Source organism: Strongylocentrotus purpuratus, unplaced genomic scaffold, assembly GCF_000002235.5.
Source record: "Strongylocentrotus purpuratus isolate Spur 01 unplaced genomic scaffold, Spur_5.0 spur5_scaffold_8, whole genome shotgun sequence".
NCBI classification, from domain to species: domain Eukaryota; kingdom Metazoa; phylum Echinodermata; class Echinoidea; order Camarodonta; family Strongylocentrotidae; genus Strongylocentrotus; species Strongylocentrotus purpuratus.
Genome location: NW_022145614.1, coordinates 20,360,852 through 20,382,645, shown reverse-complemented (window position 1 = coordinate 20,382,645; position 21,794 = coordinate 20,360,852). Strand labels below are relative to the sequence as shown.

General features: G+C 36.7%; 1 protein-coding gene across 1 annotated transcript; it reads right to left on the bottom strand.

Annotated features, from left to right (window-relative positions):
- Positions 1 to 592: 592 nt before the first annotated feature.
- Positions 593 to 16,807, bottom strand: LOC579107 (lysophosphatidylcholine acyltransferase 2). The gene is made up of 10 exons (XM_030975354.1): positions 16,509 to 16,807; positions 14,680 to 14,822; positions 12,456 to 12,673; positions 11,014 to 11,187; positions 10,411 to 10,642; positions 8,786 to 8,911; positions 6,845 to 6,992; positions 5,818 to 5,916; positions 4,383 to 4,521; positions 593 to 3,764 (listed from the first exon to the last, which is right to left on the bottom strand). Exons 1-10 carry the CDS (start codon positions 16,614 to 16,616, stop codon positions 3,544 to 3,546), a joined length of 1,608 nt encoding a protein of 535 aa, XP_030831214.1. The 5' UTR covers positions 16,617 to 16,807; the 3' UTR covers positions 593 to 3,543.
- Between the last annotated feature and the right edge of the window lie 4,987 nt (positions 16,808 to 21,794).

Genomic DNA, 21,794 nt, shown 5'->3' with positions numbered 1-21,794 from the left:
CGGGTGCAAATTGAATTTTTTTTTTGAGGATCAAAAAAAAAAATGTGCTCACTACCCCCCCCCCCCCCCCCCACTGAGCGAATTTTTGGCCGGCGCGTTTTTAAAATTTTCGGGAGCAAAAAAAAAAAAAAAAAAAAAAAAAAAAAAATGGGCTCTGTCATCCTCCCCCCCCCACTGAGCGACTTTTCGGCCGGCGCGATTTTCAAATTTTCGGGAGCAAAAAAAAAAAAAGTTGGGCCCCCTCCCCTAAGAAATCCTGGATCCGCGCCTGGTTGATGCCACAAAGAGTCTACGTTTGTTGACCTTAAATGACCTTTGACCTTGACTTAATGACCTGAAATTTTACTCACATGATTGAGGATACTTGATAACCCTATAAGTCCAAGTTTCATTAACTGAGAACTTATACTTTAAAAATTATATCAAAAATTCAAAAACTTAACCTTAGGTTAGGTTTTTGACGTTGACGCCGCCATCACCGGAAAAGCGGCGCCTATGTCTCGCTTTTTGCTACGCAGGCGAGACAATAAAAGCTTTTATCAACAAATATCAAGCAAGCAACATTACTGGCAGTTTACAAAAAGAGAGGATGTACCACATTCACAAGGTATATTAGTCTTCAGGTACATGGTACTGACAAAGAGTACATTTTTACAGACTTGCACCTAATTGATACTGACTGTGAAAGACTAAGTTAGAAGAATATTACAAATCACGACAAGATATGTAGAATACCTTTAAAGTACAGAATATACATGTAACAGTTTTGGTAAGCTAGGCCAATTTTAATTTTTCAATTAGCATACACAGTTCGATATGTACAAAACTCTGTAGTGAAGGTTCAGGTATGGCATTCTTAACACATTTCCATTGGTGGTCCAAACCACTCGGCAACTATTAGGACTAAAGATGATCTACTTTAACAATTTTCAAATTTGATTTTTGTATGCTTATATGCAGCTAGTTTCTGTTTTTACATAATCACTAGCTTAGAAGATACCCGGCAAACAGATGAAAATCAAAATATAAAGCAAATATAGTATTAAAACAAAAGTATTTTAGCACATATGCATACCGGTAGTACAAGCATTGACAAATATATCTTTAAAATGAAACAAAAATGATCAACTTTGTTACACCTTTTAGTAAAAAAATCGAACACAAAAATATATTCAAAGCACTTTATAATGAAGGAGAGAAACTCTTTTTACAGCTACATGTACATCATACATCAGTTGGCAAGCACAGAGTTGATACTATGTTTTTCTTACATTAATCAAATCTAAAACAATCTAGCCATTGCCACGTAAAAACATACATTCATACATACATACACTCTCAAAACGGTAAACTGAATATAAATATACCCCACATCAGAGAAGAACAGCTGAGACTTAGCAGTTTTAAAAAGTAAAAAAGTATTAAAAAAATGAGCAAATCAAAAAATATCCTCTTTCATAACACATATATATCAATTCAACTGCTTAAGAAAAAAAAAGGAAATATTTATAGAAATGAAAGAATGGCTAAAAAATTCTGCATATATGCAGGAGGAAGAAACAAAAATTTCAGTCACCACATAACAAAAACGCCATCTATTATCTACTTTGAAAATATGGCAAAGCACCATTTATAAAGATTTAGACACAATGTAAATCCACACAGATGTAATTAAAACCCACACTCAGATAAATTAAGAATAATGTGAAAACTGCTCTAATTTACATTGACTGCGTTCTGGCCTGTCTCCAACTCATTGTGACCAACGTGGAATATAGTACGTGGGCATGATTGAGTAACCAAGTACTGTACCTGTGATTAAACTTAACAAGATGATATTCAACAATACACCTTGTTATCCTCAATCAATTCGTGACTGCATTGCTAGATTCATTGAATAGTAGTAATTCATATATTTTTTGGATTCATTGGATAAATTTAGAATCAAGAAAATTCAATCCATCCTCTGTACTCTGTAATATACAAACAATTCAGGTTATCCATGATTTTTATAGAAATAAATAATATATACCAGTATATATATATATATATATTTATAAATTTTCAAGAATTTTACTAGAATTATAGTCATTTGTTATTACATAATACCACATGCATACATATTTTGTGCGTAAAACCTGTAGCACAGCCTGATGTGTCAAAAAAGACAATCAAATACTTGTACAAAATTCATAACAGATTTTATAAATGATTTTTCTCATTTATTATAAAGAATAAGTGGAATTTTAGGCATATTAGATAGGATAAATACAGTCAGTACTTAGAAAACAGTAAGCCTATGTAGAAGTATATTTTCCCCCTCTTGGATGAGTATTTATATCCTGTCCTTCTTGAGATCATTGAAGATTGCAAATTTAGTACAAAGGTCATGGAATATATGATAAATATAAATGTATGTTGTATTGGTACATTTACGTTAAAAAAAGGTAGTTTAATGTGTTTTTATATGCTCTAACTAAATCCTTTTTTAATATTCATCGGAAATGATTTTGAGAGTTTGTGACTGAAGTTCATCCTAGTAATAATTCCCCAATGAATTCATTATCGTATGACACATCCATGTAGGCGTAAATGTTCTGTGAAAAAAGAATGTCATTCTTAGGAAGAATGGCTTTCTTTCCATTCGTTATTGATTTCAAACATGATTTCACCGACTGCTTTTATTGCGCACTTTTTTTCTCGCAGAACCTGATTTGTGCAAGAGAAATGTTTTGAAAGTTAGCGGACAGGTTTCCATGCAGTTCCACAATATATACATTCACACACTTTCGCATAGCAGGACATAGAGCCTCCTATATTCCAAAATAAATTTGTTATACCCTGTATACATCACGTATATACATGTGATAAAATGATTTAAAGATTTAAAGATAACTTGATCTCAATAATGTAGTAACATTGGAATTTAATATGAACAATATCTGTCCTAAAAAGCACAACTATATAAACATATAGCTACATGAATATCAAATACAGTACAAGATTTCGGCATAACTAAATGAATCCTGCATTAAAATTTGACATCATTGCAAAGAAACATTTCCCAATATTCCCAAATATTCAATATTACATGCAAAATAGTAAACTGTATATAAATGACATGTAAAATGAAAGATAGAAGACTTAAATGTTTTTACTTACATGAATGCTAGACGCTTCCATAGGTTCTGAACAAAGTATCATTACAGCATACAGAAAGACTCCAAAGCAAGAATATAAATCATGCTGCTCTGCATTTTATCTCAAACCATTTTTCATAATATCTTATTAAGTAATAATCTCTAACAGATGTGCGTAAACTTACGATACACTTGTAAAAATATAGCCATGTAATGTTTGCACAATACAAGCCTTTTTTCTGGCACAGAATGGCATGCTATCCGGTTTCCTATTTTTGATGGGGGGAAGGGGGACCAGATCTGCAGAATAACGGGGAAGAGAGTCTTGAAAGGATGAAGGGTCACCTAGCAACGCATCAGAAGTTGGTCCGACTCAGTCTACTGGAGGCAGGCCTACCTCATGTCAGTCTTCCTTCTTACCCTGCACCGGACCATGCTGTGGCGATAGATTGGAGGGTGCATCTTCCGCCTTGCTCTGTACCGTTCGTTGCCGTGGTGATAGATCGGAGGATGCTTGACTGGGCATCCTTTCATCGGAGGATGAGGATGAGGAAGGCATCTCCATGTAGCGAGTGAAGAGGGTAGCGTATTCTGGCTTCTTCATGGCGTAAGCTTTGAATTCATCTGACAATGACACATAAACATAGGGAAATTAATTGTGGTGGTGGTGGTGAAAAATTGAGAAACTATATCAGAATATACTGGTACCGCAATGACACGGTTTATGTAATTCCTTTGTCATAACATAGCTTAGTGAAATCTACATGAAGTAGCAGGTAAAAGTACAGCTTCTAGACAAGAGACTGCATCTGGCTAATTTACAGCCATCTTTAACATAGAACATTAGTAGTAGCCATTTGGACTGGGTGCATGTGTGCCCCAGTTAGACAGCTCATAGATAGGGGAAAGATGAATGTTAACTGGCCAGATGAGCTCCTCTGTCAAGACATGGTTTCAATGTGCCAGTATGTGTTGCTGAGCCACATTTACATTTGTAGAGGACAGCCAGGAATCTAAGTAAGACAAGACTTTCAGTTGTAGTGTTGTTTTTTCTTCCTTTCTATTTTTTTTTTCTTGAATCAAAAAGTTTCCATTGAAATTCTTAGTAAATGTACCCTTGTGTACATACATGTATTTTGTCTACTAGTATAAAAACCTTGTAGCTTTCTACTGAGTGCTAAACTAAGAAGGGTTTCAAAGACTCAATTTCGAGTGAGGTGAAAAAGACACATTTTTGCTCACCATATGTGATGCGCTCAATGCCCCTTGTATCAATCTCCTGGTACAGCCTGTCCGACTCCTCTCTTTCCATCCCGAATGCATTGTCTAGAATCTGGAAAAGATCTTCTGGGCTGATATACTCCTTGTCTCCCCCGAACATCTGTAAGTGAGAAGGATTCAATTCAATTCACTTCAATTCATTTATTTTTCCTCTTTCAATTTTTCATATTTACAATGATGGTACATTTTTACATATTCACATATTAATATACCGGTACATATAGATCAATGTGCACAATACAATACATTAAAAAAACATGAAATTGAAAGGGAAGGAGGGCCGACTAAAAAGCAGAGCTTGTAGGGTGTAGCCCCCCCCCCCCCTGTAAAAGTAATGATTATGAATTATCATTTTATGAGAAAAAACTACAACAATAAAAAATAACTGATTCAGAAATACAAAAATAATTTTTAAACACAAAACAATGATATAAGAATAATGGTCACGCTCACTGGATTGGTGAAAATTTGCGCCTTCTTCAGTCTTGTTCTAACATGGCCTGGTAAGTTGCCTTAAATAACCATGGCATATAAAAGTAGCAGGTATGGACACATTCTATACATGCTATTTGTGAGCCATACTCACATATCTGTATCTTCTAACACAAATATAAGAGAATACATTTTGTAAGGACCTTTGTTTATAGGTACAGGTACCCAAATATGCCATTCATGTACATGTATGAACAAAATTGGGGTGGTTTACTCAATAAGATATGAACGAGCCCTAAAAGTCTATCTTTAGTTCTGATAATGAAGCTGTGTTTTCGAGATACACTGGCCTGAGATGATTCTAAATGATTCTTTATACACTAAGTTGGATTTTCACAAACAACCAAAATTTCAGATTCACTGCAAATTATCACAATAAACATATACACACACCAGGACCATGTGTTGGTCAACAAAAATCAGTCTGGACAACTAGCTCTTTCCAAAGGAATCTTGACTTTTGAACATACCACACCACAATGCTCAAGATAATCTGGACAACCTGAAAGAAAACATTGCCTTTGACATCTTTTTGTTATTGGCAGGACAGTGTAAAATTTCTGATACACCTTCTGAAAAAGCTCTTTCCTTGATATCACTGAAATTATTGATATGCCTTTAGTTACATCCTAACCTTCATATTAACTTTTTCTACATCAAGTAACACATAATCTATACTTTAAACTCATCACTCACATTAAATCTCCACTGCACTACTTATAGCTACTTGCGCTCTTTATATAGCAAACAATGCCTAATCGGTGTCCATTGGTCCCCCATGATCCTCTTTTTCTTATGTTAATTGAGAGCTGATTTGATGAGATAACCATCTGTCAGAGACCTTGCAAGGAGGTCTAATCCCCCTAGCCAAACTAGTATAGACAGGCTTTAAATCATCCCTCACCTTAAATGCCATCTGAAACGTGTCTTCTGTGTTCGCTGGTTGACTGACCAAAGCGCATCCAATCACGTACTCTCTGAAATCTATCTTCCCACTGCCATCCTGTAGCAAAGCAAGGACACCAATACAATCGTTTTATTGATCTTGCTTTCAAATAGGTACAAGTGAAATACCAAACAATCCCTACTGTCCTTTCAGCCTTTCAATTTGAAGTTTGTTATAACCAAAGAAAACAGAAATATAGAGATTTAAGAAAATTAAAACTTTATGTAGATTATGAAATCGATATTGATATTGGCATTGCAATTTGTTGATGCACATTTAATTTTTTTTTTGTAATGAATTTTCTACTTAATTAAGGAATCCTTTTGAAGATAAATTTGTATTGCAATGGAATAGGAGGCTCTTTCCTCCTTGGCAAGAATGTATACTCTGTTCTGTGTCACCATGTCTTAAAGTTTAAATAAATTAAAATGCAAGATCTTAAGAGACTAATCCATGAAACTGCAATTGATATGGATTGACATTCCTGCCATTCTGATTGCTTCAAGTTATATGAAAATCTGTCAAAATGGCAGAGCAAATCCCCCACCCCCTCGTACCCCTTTTCCTTATTAAAGGTATCATTTAACAATGTTAAATCTGAGAGGCATGGCCCTATGTGTTACCAGTGTCTGTGATATGGTGTAATATTGAAGCCCTAAAAAAATTGATCAAAATGATCATGAAGTGCCTCAAAAAAGTAAAAATATTTGAGTGACTGGATCACCATACTCATTTCCCCCAATAGACTGCAGTGTTATGAAAACCGTTAGGAAAATACAAAATTTGATTCAGATTTACAATCATAAATATCTTGATAATCAGACAGGCGATCGGCTTGTAAAAGTCATGTGGTTCCTGACTGACCTAAAGGTTTATAATTATCATTGTAGGGTCTAGCATGAGCTAAATCCAGAATTTTGTTTCAGAATCTGAGACAAAGTTACCCAATTAAATCCCTTTAAACGCTTTGTACTATTTTTCTCACCCTGTCATATACATCAAAGACTTCTTGGAGGGCGGGTGAGACAGGCACGTTGAGATACTTGGCAAAGTCTTCTATTTTGATGTAGCCTCCTGAGCTAGCTATGTCTGCATATTTAGTCAGGTGAGTGCGCAGACCCTCGAGTTTAAACCTGCAGGCATTGTGTTGAAAATGGTCAAATGAAAATAAAAATAAATTTTAAAGAGAGTGTGTCATGACGAGATTATGTGTCTTTCCCGTGGCCCTACCCGGGGCTAATCGGTATAATACGACTACGGACGTCGCAACCGCAGCATTTATGTGCGTGCAACATACGCGAAACCGAAGCGTGAAGAGAACTTTGGCCTGTTTCATGAACGCTAGCACGCGCTGACCCAGTTAATCAAGTCCATTCGTTTACGTGCAGCTGTCCTAAAGAAGACGTAGATGGTGTTACCGTATTTTCCGGCGTAAAGGCCGCAGTATTTTCGGGTGAGAAAAAATCAAAAAGTCAGGGTGCGGCGTATACGCAACAACAACAAAATTCAGCGGTCAAAACATGACGTCCATTTGCACGTATGGGACTATAGGAACGGTAGCATGACTAGACAACGGTACAGGACAATTCTAAAATAACTCCACACAACTTACCGACAAGTTTATGTTGCATAGTTGACATGAAGACGAAAAAATTTATTTTTCTAATAAAATCTGCCGATAGATCTAGATCTAAGTCCATACCATTGCATTGCCAAAAAGTAAACAAAGGGACAGGCCGTTACTTACGGAGCTAGCTGCCGCGCTACGCAACTGCGCAGGTCGAAAAATGCTATTTCGGATTACACCGCACATCGAGGAAGGGGTATTGTAGGATACCAAATCTGCGTACGATACAGTACTAGCTTAAAAGTCGATGAAGATCTGCTAAATTATGATCATTTTTGAGGTTAACTTCTTGTTGATTTATAAGAATATTGATGAATTTGGTATAGTTTGTAAAATAAAAAGAGTGTTCTACAAGAAAATTACGATCATTTTGTTTGGTCCGTTTTTTTTTGTTTTTTTTGTTTTTTTTTGTAGTTTTTTTGTAGTTTTTTTTTTTCCTCTACGAAATGTCAAAGTTGGGGGTGCGGCCTATACGGCGGTGCGGCCTTTACGCCGGCAAATACGGTAACCAGTATTTGCCAAGGTTAGAACTGCAGGCGACAACAATGAAATATAGTGTGTATTACAAATATCCATTGTTTTGACTACACAAATGAATATACAAGAAATATAAAATTGTTACTGACTTGGCTTAAAACAGAGTGTTGTATTATCACTTTTGCTTTAAACTACCATACACGTACCTGGGTGAAGGGTAGCAAATGAAGACAAATGTCTTTTCAAAAGAAGGTTTAATTGTTGCAGCTACATGTAGACTTCAATCTTAGACCAATTATTCATTACCCTCATACACCTTTTCCAGTCCCTGACACCTCATTATACAAGTTTTCAAAATCAATATTAGATCATTTGAGAGCAAGAAAGACTTTATCTTTTGGTTTAAGAAGTTATTTTCCATTTGGTTCTAAGCAGATGACATGTAGAACTTTATTCTTTGGAGCCAGAAGGCCATTAACTCTGTGTTAAAGTAAATGAGTTAAGGCCCTTCTTGCTCCAGAAAATACTGACAACTGAATCTAAAGACCTACCTTGTGAAGGAAATATATGATTAACTCTCATGAACATACTAGTTGTCATTTTGATGTCTTACTGAATCAGTAATTTGCATTTGTCATTTGATTCCTTGATTTAATATTAGTTTGTCAACTTTAATTTGTTTATTGTTTGTATTTGAAATGTTAGTAGTGAATCTTTTTGTGCACCATGAGCCTGTGCCATTATAGGCAGATACGTGTGCTGCTATACAAATGTTGAATTATTATTATTATTGTATTATTTAATCCTTTGTATAGAACTCACCCCAGCTTGGAGAGCAACTTGTGGAATTCTACCACGCCCACTTCACAAGGCAGTCCCATAGCTTTGGCTTCCTCCATCAGACGAGTGTCTTCATACGTATGGTCTGTCACTGGGACCTTGTAAGCCCTAGAGATAAGGGGAAAATTGTGAAGAACAGAGCAGTGAAGGTTTGAGAAAAAACAGACAATAAAAAAGAGAGTTATGGATTTTCTAAATCAATAACTTTTCATGAAATATTTCAAATCTGTGAGTCAAATTGGCAACACCGTCTCTAAATATAATGTCAGCCCCTCACTTTTTATCCTTTGTTGAATGAAAGAAATGTCATTAAATTCCATTTTGATAAAAAGATATATTTTCTTCATGCCTATCTCGATCATATATCACAGATAACATGTTTTTTCATGCGCCCCCATATAAGATAGGTCTACTTTTCAATTAACATTCAGAGAAATGGAGATTTTGGGTCATTCTGTCATTCAGATTAGTGGTGAATTGTGAGGGGAGGAAATCACAATTTGTCTCAAAGATTCCATGATTTTCATGATTTTGAAAGATTCATAACTTTCTTATTTGTTGTCCAATTTCTCTCAAACTTTCACAAAATTGTTCCTCTATTTTTTCTGCTTCTATCGATTAAAAGCAATTCAATATTAGGGTGGACTTCCCCTTTAATGCTTGACCATTCTAACCTAAACTGATTGAAATTCACTTCCTTGAAACACCTGAAACTACACTGTACATGTGAAACAACATCAAAACAATTCAGGGTCTTGCATGATGACACTGATTTGTTAGGATACAAGTTGAGAGTGTTTCCCTGACAAGAGATTTCAGCACATCTGTCTGAAACCTACAGAATACATAGAAAATTTCAAGAAAGGAAACCATAGGTAAAGTCACTACCGGTAATCTCAATACAGCAATGGGTGCAAACACATACCGGTATGCATTGGTTAAGGATCCCCAAACCCAAGGTCATGATTGAAAATCAGATGAATGAACACTACATAATGCAATGAAGCCTGCTTCAGCAACCAGCTGTATAGAAAGATCACCTGTGTGTGTAATCATATTTTCTGTTTCCCTTGAATAGTGTCATCATTGAAATGTGTAATAAAAGATTCTGTACATATTACAGACCACATGCATAAAAAGACCATTAGTCTCGTCTCTTTAAAGCAATCTTTTTCATACTCGTTTCATTGTACTAGATTCCAGAAGCCCCATGTACACGAAGAGGTATGAACATTAAAGTGACTCGGTAACATTGCCTCAGATTCTGAAACAAAATCCTTTAATTAGAAACCTTTAAGTCAGTCAGGAATACCCATGACTTTTACAAGCCGATCGCCTGTCTGATTATCCCGATATTTATGATCGGAAATTGAAATTTCATTTTGCGTTTTCCTTATGTTTTTTAATAACACTACAGTCTATTGGGGAAAAGGAGTACAGTAAAACCAGTCACTCAAAGATTTTTACTGTTTTGAGGCTCTTCTTGATCATTTTGAAAAGGATTTTTTTTTGGACTTCAATATTACACCATATCACAGACACTGATAACACGTAGGGCCATGCATCTCAGATTTAACATTGTTAAACGATGCCTTTAATTAGCATACTTTGCCATTACAGCTCGGACATTGCGAGCATAAAGCTTCGGATCATGCTTCTCCTCCTCACTTGGCCTGTAGACCGGCAGGAATTCCAGTTCTAGGTTGTTTGAGAGGTTACAGAGAGTGAGCCAGAAGACGGAGAAGGCTCCAGGTCCATCCCAAGTCCAAGGGAATGTGTTGAGCGCGTTGTTGTAACGCAGGAGGACGGGCTGGACAGGAACGCCAGGAAAGAAGGCACCTGTGAAAAATATAAGGGCTGGATTGTAGATTCCACTATGTAGCAGCCTAGGAGTAAAACTCTGGAATTGTACATGTACTGTATTAATCATCATACCCTCCCATAGCACGAGGAGAGGAAAGGCAAGCATAATGATAGAGGGAGATAGTCGTTAATTTTCATGTGCATTTCTAACTCAAACAAGCATAAAACTTTCAAAAGTCTCTTTTTTTAATTAGTTATAGCTTAAAAATCGTTCTATGCATTATTTTATATTAATTCTATTATTTTAAATCCACATCTCCCCTTTACTGAACACATAAGCATTTGGTAATAAAAGTTCAAACATCCTTTATCAATTTTTGAAAGGAAATCTCTACAATAATGTATACCTCCTTTGAATGTGATGAAGCACTGTCCATTGGTTGTGGTGCCTTCTGGGAAGATGACGATCTGAGGCCACAGGCTGCCCGGTTGAGCCCTTCGCTTGATCTCAGCTATGGTCTTCTGTCTAGAGTCAGGGTCTTTCCTCGATACTAACACCGGCTGCAGAATCTTCGCCAATGCTATGGTGAAAATAGAGGGACATTAAAGGGATAGTTGAGTACTTGTTTTAGACAGCAAAAAGTTCAAAGTGCATGGTTATTGATCTTCTTCTTATTTATGACATTCATAGTGCTCTTTTAGGACCTAAATTTGCTATGAAGGTAATTTTAGACCACAAAATGTGTGAAATTTAGCCAATACGATCATACCAATTCATTTTCTCACAAAAATTGTATTTTGTGTAGCGCCCTCTGCAACAAAACTCAATTATCCGTTTAAGGTACTAGAGCTGGTACAAGCAACATAACTTGGAGGTGATGTAGTACAATGGTTCAATCACTGGACTCTCAATCAATTTGTTTTCTCTTATTCTTCTTCTTCCACTTCTTTTTCGTCTTCCTTTTCTTCCTCTTTCTTCCCTTCTTCACCTTCTCCTACTTATCACTATTATATTATTGTCTTTACTCTTTATTTCTATTTTTCATTTCTTCTCAAATTCACTCTCCTTGTACATCTCTAGAATCTCATACTATACTACTCCGATTTCACCTCCTAATACCTTTAAAATCCAGACCTACTATATTGTGTTACTCAGTACGGGAGCCTATTCACATTCAAGCTATGCTTTTTACTTAGGCTCTCCACATCTTACATTGTTCTACCCAGCCTGTTATATACACATATTTCGAAATTTCATACTTATTTTCCGTACATTATATTTGATTTGAAATCTCGATAATTTTTTTTCTTTCTTGTGTGAAATCTATTCTTATAATAATATACGCCTGTATAATAAAGAAAAGAATATAAACTGTTTTTCTTTGTAAAATGTGGAATAAATAAAACTTCAAAAACTTCAAAAGGTTGAGGGTTCAAATCCCCACCAGCAACATGTCTGCTTCCCTGGGTAAACAAATATTGCTTTCCTGTACAATAGGCAATACTGGTAAATTGGATGGGTGTTGAGATTACCATACTGGCAGCATTATCAACACTATTAAAGGTGAAATCCACCTTAATATTAAGTCGGTTTTAATAGTAACAAAAAAATAGAGAAACAAGTCAATGGAAGTTTAAAGAAAACCTTGAGACAATATTTAAAAAATTATGAATATTCATATTTGTAATTTATACAATGCAAATTGGCAACTCCATAAGGTACCTTTCATGGACTAAGAACCTCTCCCATTTGTTTTGTAAAGAAAACCATTATCACTGTCTCCAACATCACATCAACCTAGTCACACCTGTTGCCTAGTCAACAACTCATGTATATGACTATACTTACTTCCTAAGATGGGTGGTTCAACATTTTCCTGTCTGGACACACCACTAGGGAGACCCGTTACAAAGAAAATAAAGACGTCAAAGAAGGAGACGTGAGGGGCTAAAGCCAGAATGCTTGCCTCATCCCGCGTCACCTGTTGACCTTTGATCTTCACTTGGTGAAATCCCATGCAAAATACCTGGAGCCTGCCAAGGAGTAATATAGGTCCCCGCAATGCCCTGTGGATTAATAGGCGATAAAAGAACATCAAAGAGAGTTTACTCTGGGCCCTAAAAGTGTCAACTTAAAGTGTACAAATCTTCTTCTTTTTTTTTGGGGGGGGGGGGGGCTTCTGATATAGCACACAATGTGTTGTGCGTCACATCGTTACGTTCCTGGCACTCCCGAATTTAATACCCCAGCCATAGGCCGGTGGCCAACTTTGTATCACTCTGGCATATCGGAATCCATTTACACCTGGGTGGAGAGTGGCAAATGTGGATTAACCTGTTGCCAAAGGACGTTAGTACCAGGTTGAGATTTGAACCCTCAACCCTTGGATTGAGAGTCAAGTGAAGGAACCATTATACCACGACATCCCCAGTAATATTGATTTCATAATAAAAAACTGAAGAGAAGTTTGAGTTGTGGTACAGGTGGAAGAAATTGTTTGCTTTTCTCTTTATTTATATTTTTAAGTGGAAAAGACATCGCATAAGCCTCGTCCATTGCCTTAATATTCCAAAAAAGTAATGCTTTGAGCAGGACCCAACACTAACAGGCACCCCAGAAAAATGGTGAAATGGGCACCCAAAATTTAAGTCTAGACCCCCCCCCCCCCCCTCCCCCCCAAACAAAAAATGAAATTTTTACCGGTATGTAGGGCTCATGCATCTTTTATGTTCTTTCACTTCTTTGCACAGAACTCCTCAAACATTTATGTTTGTACTTTCAAGGAGGATTCTCAACCTAGCCATGGGCCTCATAAAGATAATGAACATGTCAAAAAACCTATGTTTTTGTTGGATTTACATGTACAACAGGATGTCTAATCTAGCCATGAATTCATCAAAATAAAACAAGCATGTGGTTTAACATTGCACAATGCAAATGTTCATGTATATTATTGTGTACAATTGATATACATTGTACACATGTACGTGCATCACATCAAAATGATCAAGGTATAAAATTCAAAATCTTGTACTTCAGTTGATATCTCATCATTGGCTTTTATCAGCATAAAAGAAACAAAGGCCACTTCAGGACTACAGTGCTCTGTTATTGATAAGTTAGGATGACTGATACCACTATTCTTTTTATCAAATGTACATGTATGCGGTTTGATTAAAATGACATGACAATCTGACACATATGTTTATTAAGTAAATATCACAGTGTTTCTTATCAGTCAATGACCTAATGAATGCTGATTTTGAACAGTTTTCAAGCCTAATTTCTATTGATTGTTGATTTTCCAAGACATAATTTTGTTTCACCATGGTTTTTTACTTTTTTTTTCTGTTTCTGTACGTACACTGGTTAAGTTCTCTTCATCTGCAAGAAATGAAGTTATGTGTAATTTCAGGAAATATCCAAGCTCATACATGTAACTCAACAATTGTCAAAATACAAGGGCCAATTATTCACTAAGATTGAATTTTCCTAATCTTGCTTCATCTTGGTGATGTTGGAAAATGAACCTTTGGAATAACAAGCAGTCAATAAAAACATCACCCCATATTACTTTCTGGTTATAGAAACTGAGCAATATGTAATATCAAAAAAATGTTCATGCTGATTTATCACTCAACAATTATGAAAATCCTAGGGCGGTTTATTCACTAAGATAAATCATTCCCAAGGTTGCTGTATCTTGGTGATGTTGGAAAATGAAACTTTGGAATAACAAGCAGTATAATTAAACACATCATCCCAGATCCCCTTGGCTAGGATTGCCATCCTATAGTCAAGTGTCAACTGAATATGATATCGGTCTCTTGCACTTTTCCACGGATAGTTAGAATTTATACTTTAAATTCATGCTACCATATATAGAAATTGTCATTATATCTATATGTTAAATAAGTTTTGACATGAACTTCATGAAGTTATCATTGTTTGTATATTTGTAATTGCGTATTTTAAATACACCTTACGTTTACATGTTCTATGTTATCCTGGTTTTGAACAATGAAAAAAGCAGAAATCAAACCAAATCAAACCAAATCAATTCAAATCTTACTTTCTCCATCCTGTTAGTGGATTTTCTTTCTCCTCCCTCTTTATCCCAGCCAGTGCTACAGCACACAGTAGCCAGACAGGCACGAGAAGTAGGGTGAATGCCAGCACACGAAGTGGTGCTACCGTGACAGACATAATGCCAATCTAAGACAAGAAAAAATATATCTATATTATTGTTGATTAGATTTTCCATGACCCTTATATAAAAATTATCCATATTTTCAATCGTTAGGCCTAAAATCGATTTAAAGCCCTAAAATATGTACCAAATGCAAAGAAGGAAGAGCAAACATTTCTGCTATGCAGTGGCATATTTCACCAGAATGCCACAACAAAACTTGCCATGGACCATTTTCGTAATGTATTCATGTGTGCAAAAGTTGTCGTTAAGTACAGAGTTAAATAATATTTCATTCATCTGTAATTGTTACAAATAATTTGTATTTCAATTAATAATAGATATAGTCAGAAGTGTCAGAATGTGAATTGCATGTACATCAATTGTTGCTACATACATGTACAAGTGTAGGTTGCCGCGTTACTACAGTGTAGTTACTAGTCTATAATGTATAGGAGTATATAGCACTAGGTCTAGCCCTCTAGGCCTATAATTTATAAAGGCTACATGTATAGTTACTGACCAGGTGATACTGATACTATTTCATTTGATTTAGATTAGACCAACATTTTTCTCTTCGTTCGTTAGCCTCTGATAATTTGGGTAGGGTTGGCTATGGTTGGCTTCGACTACTAATTAGTATGGTGGTGTGACCAAAGTTTGAGCGTGACGTAAGTTCGCTATCTCAAAAAATCAGTAAGATTTCAAAAATCTGATATACCCGGTAGGTCTATCACCAATGGAAAGAGGAACATAAAATTACCCAGATAAGAAATTTTCTTTGGAATTGGGTACAAAATTGTGAAAATATGAACAAAAGATCGGCCATTTTGCAATCTTTTGCTTTCGTTCCGAAAAATTATCAACTTACCGATAAAGGGCCTGAAAATCTTCAATTTGAGAGCAGATTTCCTCAAAATTGTAAGTAAAAAGTGGTACCAACTGTGACTTGCCTTGCAAATTATTATATAGTCTACCTTATTTTTGATGGATCGCATTTTTTAATAAATCAACTATAGACCTAAACCCTCGTTCGTAAAATTAGGTCTCATTGTTTTTATGACTTTTTTAGATGCAGCGCGCAAGCACGATCCGACATCAAATTTTTAGATCGGATATCTCCAGAATCGACAAATTTTCTAGTTGAACCAATCTGTAGTAAAAAACTTTGCTGTCCATTTGGAAATAGACCCTAATTGAAATAAATAAATTTGTGTAGAATATGAGAAATCATAGATCAAATAGATCTAGATCTAGTCTAGACCGAATTTTCCGTCTCTTTCGTTCGTTAGCCTCTTATTGGGGTAGGGTCGGCCGGCTCTCTCTCTAGAGAGAGCCGGCCGACCCTACCCCACTAAGAGGCTAGAGAGAGAGCCGGCCGACCCTACCCCAATAAGAGGCTAACGAACGAAAGAGACGGAAAATTCGGTCTAGATCTAGTCTAGACTAAATAGCTATCACATTTTGTAATAATATTATTCTAAAATCTGTGAACTTTGGTCACCCCTTCATATTCATCTAAACTAAAGTCAACACAGAATGTATGCAATTTGTATTCTGAGTTTCTGACTAATGAAATACAATGGAATTGACTATTCATAACACATCTATATTCAGTGAACCCTGACTGTGCGAGAGAATGTTCATTACAAATACAATAACACAACAACAACATAACAACAACAACAACATAATACAAAATAGTTACATACCCTTATGTAGTCCCATGTATTCATTTTTAAGACATGCACGAATGGATTCGGTATTTCAGCCACCATGAACGACTGTGCACGCTCTAGTCTCGGTCTTCCCACCGACATCTTTAATGTCACGTCCTTATTTGTCTATGATGGATAATGAAATAACGCTTTTCATTTAAACTTCTTGGAGAAATTCAAAACTTGAAAATGCATCGATCGTCCTGTCACTGTGTGTGGATACGGATATTGATCAGACCGTACAGATAATACGTCGGGCCGGTGGGTGGGAGGCCGAGGGTCAACGCACTTTTACATAGACTAATACTCGTTCGTTCGTGTCTCCTTAGATCTTGATCTTCGGAGTAGTTGCTACAACCGGCCTGCGAATTTTTTTTCCGTACTCGAGAGGGCAAATACCCCATGTGCGCATGCGCGTGGACTTGTGATTTCTCTGCTACTTCCCATACGAAATGTACATGTATTCGCATGTACTGTGCACAATTCGCGTTCTACGAGTAAACGATGGCATAGTAGTCTTCAAACACAGACTCTGATTTGCCAGTTTGACAAAGCAATTACGCATATATCGTGCGTAGCAATAGTACTAGTATTCAAGTCTGAGTAGTTGTATGATTCAGACATTTTAGTGCTTACAGAAATGCATCCCAAATTGAATAGCATGGTATAGTAGTCTGCAAGCACAGACGCTAATCGGACAGTTTGACAACATAGTGTCTTGAGTAGTGCTTTATATTCAAATATGTGTACTGTCAGATTAGCGTCTGTGCTTGCAGACTACTATACCATTCTATACAAGTTGCAATGTATTTCCAAATGCACTACTGGGTCTGAATCATACAACTACACAGACTTGAATAAGCACATCGCGACACATACGCATATTGATTTGTCAAACTGGCAAATCAGAGTCTGTGTTTGAAGACTACTATGCCATCGTTTACTCGTAGAACGCGAATCGTGCACAGTACATGCGAATACATGTACATTTCGTATGGGAAGTAGCAGAGAAATCATAAGTCCACGCGCATGCGCACATGGGATTTTTGCTCTCTCGAGTACGGAAAAAAAATTCGCAACCGGCCTAGACTGAATAGAGCCGACCCTACCCCAATAAGAGGCTAACGAACGAAAGAGACGGAAAATTCGGTCTACAACCGGCCGTGTCAGACACGTTGCCCCGGGGTGCGAGATAGGACTCTTGTAGCGTGCCCCCATTTAAAACAATTATACAATAACAGTTAACATTACATTTAATAATAGTATGAAACTATTAAAATTACTTTCATGTTACGGGAAAAATATTGCATATATATTATGATTTGGTCGATCCAGTTCGATGGCACAAACACGGCACTACTGGACAGAGATCCTAATAATAGACTAATACTGATATATGAAATACTGATAACGACATCAACTACATAACATTTTGACGATCTCTGTAAAAATTGATAAAGGAATTATCTGTCATTTTTGTCTCGCCTGCGTAGCAAAAAGCGAGACATAAAGGCGCCGCTTTTCCGTGGGGAAAAGATATTGTGGGGTTATATTTAGTGAACTCCTTGATATTGAATTATCGATATGAATTCAATCTTCAACAGTTTTAAAGTCTTGTTATTGTTTTTGTGTCGTCTTAGAGTTTCATTAAAAGACATAAACATGCAAATGAAATCGTCCTTGTTTTATGTTCATGTTATGAACAAGACCCATTCTCCCTATTTTGTCATAATGGACGCACCCAGCGATCTGTGCTACGCGCCAGTGCACACTGCGGGACTTGGTACGAAGCTCTGTGCAGAGTTGACCGAGCCGGTGAGCAATCCATTTTATGAACGAATTCGCCCCAAAGTTTTCCATATGCATCGACATCGTTTCTTTGTATGAAGACCACGCCATCTTTCTGTTTGACAGTATACAAACCCCAGTTTGTATATTTACACCATCGATTTCCGTTATTTGTTTGAAGGTCAGGATTTACGCTTACCTTCCACATCGTCAGAAACTTGGGTCTTCTTTTCCACATCGTCAAATCTTGTTTCTTCGAGATCATCAGAAACTCTACCTTTGTCGTCATCGACAGAATAGACCCTAATTGTTTCTTTGACATCGTCGGTTCATCATCATTGACAATAACATCAACGCATTTGACAAGTTTGATGATAATGTAGTGTAATTTGAAAAGCGGCAGTCGTTCGCTTTATAAATAGACTACCTTAATTGTTAACATGTGACTGTTATTGAAATATTTCCCGGCTAGATTTTAGCACGGATTTGAATAAACGCTCATGGTTTAACCCCCGATGATATATCTTGTGTCCACTATTTTTTATTATAGCTGTCTGGTCTCTTGTGAATCACAGTAGAAAGAAAAGGAATAATTAAATTAGGAATTAATTGGGATGTTGACCAAGTTACGATCATCGATCATGGTCATTCAACTCCTAATCCAGTTCTTGCCAAAACTCTATATGCAGCAACATCATTTCAAAAAGCCACAAACATGCTCTGAAGCACTCATTTTTTATGGTAATTTGATCTTGTTTGATTGTGTTTGTTACAAGGACACGTCTGTATAATTTCTGAACGTTTTTTTTTTTGATCCCCTCCTTTTCTTCCTTTCTTCTCTTTTCTCCCTTCTTTTTATTCTCTTTCTTCTCTTGTCTCCCTTCTTTTTATTCTCTTTCTGTCTATTTTTCTTCTTCTCTTTCTTCTCCTACCCCTTTTCCTCTCTCATTCTTTTTTTTTCTTCTTCTCCTTCTGCTTCCTATCATTCCTCTTGGTCCTGTTTCTTGTTGCTTAATTCATCATTCATACTTGTTCTACAGCTTTTGTATGAATGTAGAGTTCAGATAAAATCAATTTGTTTTCTCTCTCTATAATGTAATTTACACATATCAGTCACATCATATTGTTTCTAAATTATATTTATTCATTTTGAATGCATGTAACATTGTCTGTTTGGAGCAACAGTGGCATTGATCTGTATTACTTTGACATGGAGTCGGGGCCCTTGTGACCCTAAACAGACGATATGTTAAACGTGTCTGATAATATTTGTCTACATTATGCATCACGAATTCCATTATGAATAATATGAAGTATTAGCCCTGCATTGTTAATAATAAAACATGACCTGGGCTTCTTCTCTTTTCTACTTGTAGTATCTATACAAGTGTATGTACTATAATCATGATTGTTAATAAAGTGATATTGAAACAAAAACTGCTGCAAAATTTAAGAACCTGAAATTGGGGTTTTCTGCCTACAACAGTAAACTCAAATAGGGCATTCTGCCATCAATATTCATCTTCAAACATATTTGTTTTAAAAATATTGGCAGAAATGTGTGTTAATTTTTGCCACAAAATTTGGGCTGCTAACACTTTACATTTCTTGAAACCTCTCAAAAACTGATTACACTTGAAACGTGTAGTGTTTGTTGACACATGAAGTAATAACCAACACCAAACATGATTATAGTAACATTTGTTAGGTTATTTTAATATAAACTGTATAAACAAGTATGAACATAGGAAAATAGATCTGTAGTTGATACACACAGCTTTTGTAATAGATTTTCAAGAACATTTTAAAAATGTGCTTAAAACGCCCATCTATTCAGTGTGAAAGACAAAACAGAAGAAGTACATTTAATAACATAATTGGCGGTAATGCTTATTTGCAGGGGCGGCGATTTCTTTTCATGACCGGGGGGTGGGGGGGGGGACGAAATGCGAGGGACGGGGGAGAAGTGGCGTATTTTGAACAAAAACGTTGGGGGGGGGGGGGAATCCGCATCCCCACTTTAACATTGTACATGCAGGCCTCGCGGAACGTTTTTCATAGAGGGGGAGGCTAAAGTATTTTATTAGGTAGAGCAAAGCGAGCATAGCAAGTGGAGCGTAAATTGGCGTGTGGTCCAGGGGCGTAGGCCCATGAAGCTCAGGGGTTTTAGGCATTTAATAACGGTCAGATGAGCATCCAGGGGCTCGTCTTAGAGCCCCTGGTGGGGTCCAGAGGGCAGAACCCCCGGAAGCTCAAGGAAAAACCATGCCATTTCAGCAACATTTGTAAATCACTGGTATCGATTTAGAAATAAATCAAGTTTGAATTTTATTAGGGGGCAACTGCCCCCAAGCCCCCCCCCTCATCATTACGCCAAGGCGAGGGAGCAAAGTGAACGAGAGGGGTAGAGGTTACGGAAGTGACTATCCCCTCACAGGTTTTTGAAGTTTTGTTGTATTAACAAATTACATGTACATACTTTAATTAGCAAAAGAATAGTATAAAACCTTTTTCACACTTCACTTTTCTAGAATATTTACTGTACACTTCAAAGAATATTATGCGGGGGAGCGTAGCTTCGGAGCGAGAAGATTTTTGCATTTTTATTTGTCTAAATGCTGCACTCTAGGGCCCTCCAGAGCCTAAAGTTTGTTGCAGTCTTTAGTCAGTATTTGCTATACACTTTTTTTATCACTTTTTCAATTTTCAGGGGGGGGGGGGACGATCCCCCCTAAAAAAATTGAGGGGGGGGGGGGGGGACGTGTTCCCCCTCGTCCCCAAGGGATCGCCGCCCCTGCTTATTTGAGAATGGAAAATTGCAAACATATGAGTATCTTATATGGCATCAAATGACCATTTGCTTCAGCAATGTGAGAGCTGAACAATTGCTAAACAATTTACATGTATAAATAGTGGAGAGAAAACTTTGGAATGAATGCAAATATTTTTTCCCCTTAACCCTTACTGTACTGGGCTATTTTGAGCACCCTCTGACTGGGGGGGGGGGGGGGGGGGGGGGGGGCCTGGGAGGCCCCCCCCCTATGATCTCGGCCGTCGATTGTCCGATGAACACGAAAATTTGCATGTTTGTAGATATTTACGTAAGGAACAAGATGGTATAATTAGTTTTTTTCCGAATATGCAAATTTTTGTCGTTAGCCTAATTAATTATGCAAAATGCGCTAATTTTATGCATTTTACAGAAAACGTGTCAAACTCCACTTTTTGAATGTTGAAACTCATTATTCATATGAAACTTCTTTTCTAACACAAACAAAATTATTTTAATGTAATTAATAATGATAATTTATGCAAATTTTGATGCGATTTTTAATTTTTTTTTTTTTTTTTTTAAGACATGCGCATACTAATTGTTATGTAACGCCTTACAGGTATATCCGATTTCGCCGAAAATGGTATCAAAATGTGCGTGAGACTTGAGGGAAAAAAGTCATGAAACGACAATTCAAAATTCCAAGCGGTTGCGGCGCA